We start from the raw sequence: 8076 nt of genomic DNA, 5'->3' as shown, positions 1-8076 counted from the left end.
CTCCACCTTCCGCTCCACGTGTTCCTTCCCAGGAACAATCAACTCCTACTTGATCACCTGCAGTGGCTTTTCTCATGAAAAAAAGCATCTTAAAATACATGGAAAAATCTGAAACTCTGACAATGTGTTACTCAAACTCCATAAAGAAATTCAGTTAAGCAGGATGTTGCTCATCAGTGGGCCCACACTTCCCACTCAAGTGCCAGGAATAAAAATGGCACACAGCAGCTAAAATTGTTCCAGGCTATAAATGATCATCTTCACATAATATCCAGACAGATAAAATTCAACTTTAACTGTTACAATTTTCAGTCTTGGGACAAGTAGCGTAACATATGAGCTGCACTTCTTCAATCTCAAATCGTGTAAATCGGAAGAAGATGTTCAATATTTAACCTGTTGAACCTGTGCAGATATATAACATGAATATGACATTATGTGACAAGTGATGGTAGGGCAATTGATTCAGTGAGTAAAGAGAAAATTATTTTTAAACAGGAAAAAGTCATTTATTTCAATATACATTGCATTTAAAACTATATGACATTATTTGTTCAATATTTTACACAGCTCTTAACATGGAAATGTACTGGAGTTTTACAAAATAAGACCAAGCTCTGAAACAATAATATGATATCCCAACCTTTAATTACTGCATGATTTCATGTTTTTTAACATAAAGATAATTATAGCTTCATACATTATTTTTGTTCTTTATAAAAGAAAAAAAAAACTGCACCTTTCCAAAGGGAGTTCATATGTTTCTTTGATGAAAATAAGATTGATACAACAGTATTTAGTGATTCTTAATATGTAAAGCCTGAGGAACTGCTTTAAGCCAGAGCAGGATGGATAGGATGTAATATTTCATAACTGATGCTCAGTGGTCCATTTTGGCCACTTCAGAGCAGTCAGATGTACAAACCAATATACTGTAACTATGGAAGATACTGTGTATGCTGTCATTGCTGTGGAAGCAGATTTAGGAGCAGAAGGGAAGTCAAGAGGAAGTGACGTCAGTCGGAACAAAATTAATCTGCTCCTGACCAAAAGAGCAACAGATGGAAATAATTCAGTGTAAACACATACCAGCAAAACTTTGCTCTTCAGAAATGGCCCATTAGTGCATTTCAAACAGGAGAGTGATGTCTCTTAAATGCGCAGGGCCGCTGCAATTAGTAGTCACAATATTGCACTATAACATTGTAAGAAAGAGAAACTCCATGGGCATTGGCCTGTAGTCCTGTAGGCCAGCACCTGAAAAGGCCTCTGGTTCAAAACAAATTATCCTAATGAGGGCACTCAGCAATGAGAGGTCAACTCTCCACTAGGGGGCCTTCCAGATCTAACAGTGATGACTAAGAAATCCCTTTTCTTCATCTCTGTGTGCAGCCAAGTCCTTGGAGAAAACTCAGTGTGCCGTGGTGCAACAGTGGTGCAAAAGCAATGGGCACAGCCCATAACCGTAGAGAGGTGAATAGTCAGTCTTGTTGGAATTCAGACTGCATCTTACAAAGTGATACAGAATAAGACATTCACTGCCATTAAAAGCATGAAGGAATCTCAATATAAAAGTTTTCCATCTTTCAGCTTTACATGACTGGAACTGGTGGCCTGGTCAAGGTTGCCTTCCAGTTCCAATACAGAGCAAGTGTTTACTGAAGACATTTTAGTGTATTTATTACCAGAATTACCTTTATTTACACGCTGATCACAACTTACATTCTTTTGATTAAGCCAAGACTCGTGAGCGCTCAGGTGCAAATATAGGACACTCGCTAATGCGTAGGATATATTTCACAAAGTCCTTCCATTTACACCTGAAGCAAAAAAAAAAAGAAAGAAAGAAAAAGGAGGCCTGTTTTGATTTTGCTACAGAGGACTGCTGCACAATGCCAGTTTAAAATCTGTTATTGCCTGCGTTTCCTGTCTCCCTTTTCCTTTATTTTTTTTAACATCTACAGGCATTTGTGCATCATTTGGGTGGAGAAAATCACTGCTTCCCACTGACGCACCAGAATCTCAGAAACATATTACATCATAACCCTGTGGCTTTTTGTCTGGAATTTCTGTTGTCTCATCTTGAACGGCCATGCTTAGCAGGTATAATCAAGACCATCAGGGGTTACCCGAGCAGTGCTGCTTTTGCTTTGTGTACAGCTGTGAATCTGTCCATTGCATATGTCCTTGTTGTGGCAGACTGTGCGTTTTCATGGTTATCTGAGGTCAGATGCCTGCCTTGTCACTGTAGAAGGGCGTGACATGGAACATGTAGCAGTGCGTGCAAACCCTGACAGGCTTCACCTGACCGTATCGTGGCAGCGGAGCAGAATGGGAAGAACAGCGAGAGCAGAAGATCTGAAATGACAGCGCATGCAATGTATCACTTACCAGCCACACGATAACACATGAATTATCAGTTTGATCAAGTTTATGTTAAACCGAAGAGATCATACCTTTCCGCAGCTTCTACAGTGATGTTTCCTGCGGATAACAGTGAAAGGAGCCTTACAGGCAATGCAGGAATTGCAGGCTTCATCAGGGACCCAGTCAGGAGGGTCTGCACAGAGCCAAAGAGAAATCGTAAACACAAAGCAGACCTGTCACCGGCTGAACGTTTGCTGAGAGAAGGAGAAAAGGAACTGGCTGACATTTCCAAAAAAAATAAAAAAATCTGTGCAGGTCTGGTTGTGGATTTGCTGACCTTCGAACTGGCCCTCACGGGCCTTGGCTGCCAATTCTGATGAGGAAATGGTCTCTTGACACAGAGCACAGTCCTCCAGCACTGCGCTGCGCATAACAGGCCCCGCTAGACACCATAAAAGAAGAAACATGTAGAGTGTAACTGGCTGTTTATTTTAACAGCTCAGTTACAGACAAGAAAGTGCAGAATTGCTCAAAACTGTTAGAGAAGACTTAGCATCTTCTAGGCTGTTCTCACACATGAACTTTTGACATTTACGAGAGTATGACGTGAACAGAACATTTGACAAGCAGCATGCTATTTAAGATGGCCCTGCTATGTGCGTTACTGTGGAAGCTGTCATTTTATTATATTTGTCATCAGCCGAGCACCTGGTTCCATTTTTATGTGGGTGTGTATTTTTCTAGTGATTTTTTTTATCAGTCTGTGCATTAGGGAGCTGGCACTCTAAAAAGACAAATGTCCTGATGTGTACTTGCACTTCTGTTGGGCGTCATCTAGACAAATTAGGGGCTGCAGTGCATGTGTAACAGCTTTATTTAAAGAAGACTGGGTTCAGCTGGGGATTAAACTATTATTTTTTTAATTTAAAATTTTTTTAAACAAGCCCTTTTTCATGACCAGAAATGTATTTTGTTTTATGAATTAATTTAACCTCCAGGAGAAGCTTTTTTTTTGCTCAGTTGGGGGTAGCACACCTATCATCATTAATTTACAGTTCATTTTTTTCACATGGAGACTCATTAGGGAAATATCAGGCTCATTAAGTAAGGTGGCAGATATGGTGGGTTTTTAAGGCTTTTCACGGAAAGCAGCTGCCTTCAAAAAGCAATGCTATTCCAACAGTGTGAGTGAACAATGAATATTCTCTGTACGTTAATTAATGCAAGGAACCATTTTTACACTGTCACATTATCATTTAATTCATTGTTCTGAAAAAAGAAAATCATATTGTAGCCAGTGTGTAACAGCGACTGAAGTGTGCACATAAATGTTAAATCTTAATAAGAAAGCCGAATCTTTTGAGCAATATGCCCAAATAAATTCATGTAGCCATTTTTGCTCCTGTGGGTGAAAAAAAAGGACACAGTCACTAGCTCTGTTGAATTGAAAAGGCTGTTTTGAACTCTGTCTGTACTGTGAAAGAAAAAGAGAAAACGTAATACTCTAAAACTTGTCTAAAGACTGAAAACATATCACATAATCATAAAACACCTTCCTCACCTTTCTTCTGCTTATCATCGTCTCCTTGTTCACACTTGGTTGCCATGACTTCAAAAAGAGTCTTGAGGATGCTGCGAAGGTCACTCGCATAGTTGGTCTGCAGCTGGTCAGCAACACCTGCATCACACACAAACACAGAATGGATGTCAGTCCAAGCGAGGAAAAGAAGTGAGGAGAGTGACTCAAGAATGAGAGCTTTTATACCTGATATACAGACAAAGAGACGGTGGATGAGGTCGCTGCTGCTGTGGAAACGGGATCTGATCTTGCTTCTGGCCGCTGCCTTGGCATCTTGAATGGCCAGCTGGATCTCCTGCTGGTCCGGGTCTTCTGAAGTCCCTGAGCTGGGAGTCAGACTGCTGACAGGACTGGAGGAAATTGTGAGACACAGTGAAGGATCATCAGTTAACATCTTTCTCAAACCTGCATACGCCATTTCCACAGTCAGTTTACATCAATAAAAGTAGATTTCCATCTTTAAAGTGGATTTATTATGCTTTTGCTTATTTTCTCTCATACATAAAAAAAATCAGTATGTACAAGTAGCCATCCTGTGAGCTAAAAGCTTAGACTTCCAACTGTTCTGAACGCTCTGCTTCTGTTTTTGTCCTACTCTTGGAACTGCTTGATGCCAATGAGGGTGGATATTTGTAACATAGTCATCTTTGGTACACAGCTGTGCCTCTGAACCCCCATCAACCCTCAGTTCAAACCTTCTATTTGCAAGGGGCAGCCAATCAGAACAAAAGTTCTCTTAAAGGAAACTGAGGAGCTAAAACAGTTTGATTTAAAGTGGTCGAGTATAAGATAAATAAGGACTATCTTGAACTTGCAAAGCTACTCTAGTGGAGTCCGGGAATAAAAATATGGAGTTTAATTCTACTCAATTTTATTTATATAGCACCGAATCACAACAAACTGTCATCTCAAGGTGCTTTATATTGTAAGGTAAAGACCCTACAATAATTACAGTGAAAACCCAACATTCAAAACAACTCCCTATGAACAAGAACATGGTGATGCTGGGAAGGAAAAACTCCCTTTTAACAGGAAGAAATCTCCGGCAGAACCGGGCTCAGGGAGGGGCAGTCATCTGCCATGACTGGTTGGGGTTGACGGGAGAGAGAGAGAGAGAGAGAGAGAGAGAGAGAGAGAGAGAGAGAGAGAGACACTTTCCACTTCCACTTTAACTTCACTTTAATACAATACAGAAATAAATGCACAATAACAGAATTTAATCTTTATAGCCCATACTAATCAAATGAACAAATGCATCATTTAAAAAATGAGCAATTCAAGAATTCTTTAGTTACTCTTGAATGTGAGCAGGAAGAAAGCACAGACATGAGACAGACACACATTTTGATGAATAATTTGTTACCTGGGCGTATATGCACTGCTTGACAGACTACATGTGGTGACCGACACACTCTCACAGTCACTACCTGACACAGAGCTGAGGGGAGAGTTCTGAAAACTAAAAATAACCAAATACAGAAATTTATGTATATAATGAATAAACAGATATAATTATTAAGAGAACATAAAGTGGAAAACTGTGATGAATTAAGGAAGAAACAAAATAGAAAACAAACTGGATTTTTGTGTTGATGCAACATGGTGGTGCTCATACTTTCCACACAGAAAACATGATGACTACCCCAACATGCAACCAAAAAGGTGGTAAAATGAAACGGCAACACACCTGGAGCTTTTCCTGCTGTCTTCTTTGGTGTACCTCTTCATATCTTTATTTTCTGGATGTTCATTAACCATTTCCTTGTCCCTCTGTTGGCCTCCATTAACATGCCTTTTTTCAGTCCTCAGCTGGTGATTACATGGGGAGGCTCCATTTCCTACACTAGAACTACAGTCCTGAGTCTGGTGCCCCAGCCCAGGAGCCTCTTCCAGTGGCTCTGCAGAGCAGCGGGAAGGAGGAGTACTCAGCTGGGCCATTTCATCCTTACTGTGATGTTCATGAGGACGAGGAGGCAGCCGACAAGCAGAGGACTGGATGACAGTGCTAGAGGCTGGCGTCGTACAATGTTTGTCTAATCCCAGAGCGAGGCCTAAACCGAGTCCAGTGGTCTCTGTGGTGATGGCATCCTCGTGGCCATCCTCACAGCTGCCACAGCAGACACAAGAGTTGAGCAGGCAGTGAGTGGCCACCAGGGGGCCACAGGGCTCAATCTCAGAAGGAGTGGGCCGAGGTAGCAGCAGCTTGTCTACAGCAAGCTCTGTCAAACTGGGCGAGTGGGGGTTGAAGATGACCGTAGCAGAGAGCTTCATGCCTCCCATACGATGAGCAATGACTTCAGCTGTTTCGGACGCCGTCCCCTCTAAACCCATCTCCCACCCATTGGTGTAAGGCAGAGGGTCAGAACCAGGCGCGTTGGTGCAAGAGGGACGTTTTGCAGTGGGACAGTGGGTGTTCAGGTTGCGTGGCTGTGGGCAAGGCTGCTCGGCTGTTGTCTCAGAGAACCAGCCGTTCCTAACAGAGTCTGGCCTTGGTGCGGGCTTGCGCTGCACAGGACGAGCAGACTCTTTGGGAGGAGTGGCAACATAATTGCAAGGCTCTCTTGAGATGCTGGTGACGTTGTCGCCTGCTGTTTCCAGGTCCTCCATGAAGAAGACTCTGTCTTCCTCCTCTGCACAGCTGGCCGTCCTTCTTCGGATCCCCAAGATTCTGCGTGGAGACACCTCGATGCTGGAAGCCCCACTGGAGCCTGCAGGCTGTCCTCTGTTGGGATCATGGGCTGGAGATTGGCCCTGGCTGGGAGGCGACAGCAGAGTCGACATCTCATCTCCCACGCGATACACCATCATGTTGAGCTGCTCAATTTCCTCTTCATCATACTGCATGGAACATGCCAGCTCAGCCTCCTCTGCCTCCTCACAGAGTAAGCCCTGCTCCTGTTCCTCCTCTCCCTTCACAGTTTCCCCCTCCTCCCAGCCTTTTTCCACTCCTTCCAGCTCTTCCTCCTGACTGGGACAGACAAGCACAGCCAGTGGCGCCTCTTCTCCCTCACTCCCCCTTTCATTAGCAGGACTGCAGGATGAGTGATTCTCTTGGACTGGTGCTGGTACACCATTTGCGGCCATTCCCTGGCTTGTGGACAACTCCCCTTCTTGAGAAATGCACAAGTTTCTCTCCAGCGTTATCAACTCCTCCTCAGTCAGGGTCTGCAACAAGTCTCTGCAAAAAGCAGCACAGGATAGCTAGAGCATAGTGACAAATTGCGAATAAATATATTTTTTGTCATATTTGATATTCATGGTCTTTACCTTATTTTCTTCAATAAAGTGCGAAAAGGCCTGAAGAGCTCAGACATGTCCTCTGATTTACGGTCTAGGTTGAGAGGTCCCTCTGGATACACAACCAGCCCACTAAAAACATGTTTAAAATTCTGTAAGAGCTTGCAAAGGAGTAGAAAACAAAGAGGGTGGTGAAAGGACAGGTAACACTTACCACACAATGGCCAGTCTGGGAATTGTAAACATCAGTGCGGGTTCATAGTCATCGATCATGTCCTGTGTGAGATAGCCCAACTTTAAGGCTCTAAAACAAAAAAAAAGTTAAAAAAAAAATTAACATCATCTCCATGCGGTATTCACACAGGTGGATTATTTTGTATAAAAATATATCTGATATATAGATATAAAAATAGCTGAAAATTCACCTCTCCACAGTCTCACAGAAGAGCACAATCACCTCCTGCTGTACATAGTATTCTTTGGGAGACTTCACAGGCACCATGGCTGACACATAGCTGCCAATGGAAGAAAAAGAAAGAGGAATATAGCGACTTTTTGGCAAACTTCCACAACTATCCTTACGTGGATGATAAACCCAGGATAATCCTGTGGACACAATTGGTAATAAAGTCTTGTCCCTAACTTTACCTGAGCTCAAACTCAGCAAAAAGGCTGTCAAAATGTCGCAATGCATCTCTCATGCGGTCTGTGTACAAGTTGAGGTCTCTCAGGGCCTGGTCTCTGGTGATGTTGCGTACCTCCTCCAAGCTGCGAGTAAGATCCTTAGCTAGGGGTCTCATAGCTATGCTCTCTATCTCCCTGTTCATGATAATGGAGCCTGCAGCCAAACACTGGACAGGAACAAGCACATCGATAATTATGTACAGAGAATG

General features: G+C 42.8%; 1 protein-coding gene across 2 annotated transcripts in view; it reads right to left on the bottom strand.

The window, feature by feature from the left end:
* Positions 1-567: 567 nt before the first annotated feature.
* The window catches only part of zfyve28 (zinc finger, FYVE domain containing 28), a 29477-nt gene continuing 21968 nt past the window's right edge, over positions 568-8076 (bottom strand). The window contains exons 4-14 of one of the 2 annotated variants that reach the window (XM_030719657.1): positions 7832-8034; positions 7609-7698; positions 7398-7487; positions 7214-7315; positions 5634-7124; positions 5310-5405; positions 4133-4296; positions 3929-4045; positions 2705-2809; positions 2457-2560; positions 568-2358 (exon numbers count right to left, since the gene is read on the bottom strand). In XM_030719657.1, the coding sequence (XP_030575517.1) occupies positions 2227-2358; positions 2457-2560; positions 2705-2809; positions 3929-4045; positions 4133-4296; positions 5310-5405; positions 5634-7124; positions 7214-7315; positions 7398-7487; positions 7609-7698; positions 7832-8034 (2694 nt within the window). In that variant the 3' untranslated portion in view covers positions 568-2226. The remainder of the gene's footprint in view (positions 2359-2456; positions 2561-2704; positions 2810-3928; positions 4046-4132; positions 4297-5309; positions 5406-5633; positions 7125-7213; positions 7316-7397; positions 7488-7608; positions 7699-7831; positions 8035-8076) is intronic. The other variant, XM_030719658.1, reaches the window with a different exon arrangement.

This window comes from Archocentrus centrarchus, chromosome 22 (genome assembly GCF_007364275.1).
Source record: "Archocentrus centrarchus isolate MPI-CPG fArcCen1 chromosome 22, fArcCen1, whole genome shotgun sequence".
In the NCBI taxonomy this organism is placed as follows: domain Eukaryota; kingdom Metazoa; phylum Chordata; class Actinopteri; order Cichliformes; family Cichlidae; genus Archocentrus; species Archocentrus centrarchus.
Note: the sequence above shows the minus strand (reverse complement) of the source record. Positions and strands in the feature narration are given on the sequence as shown.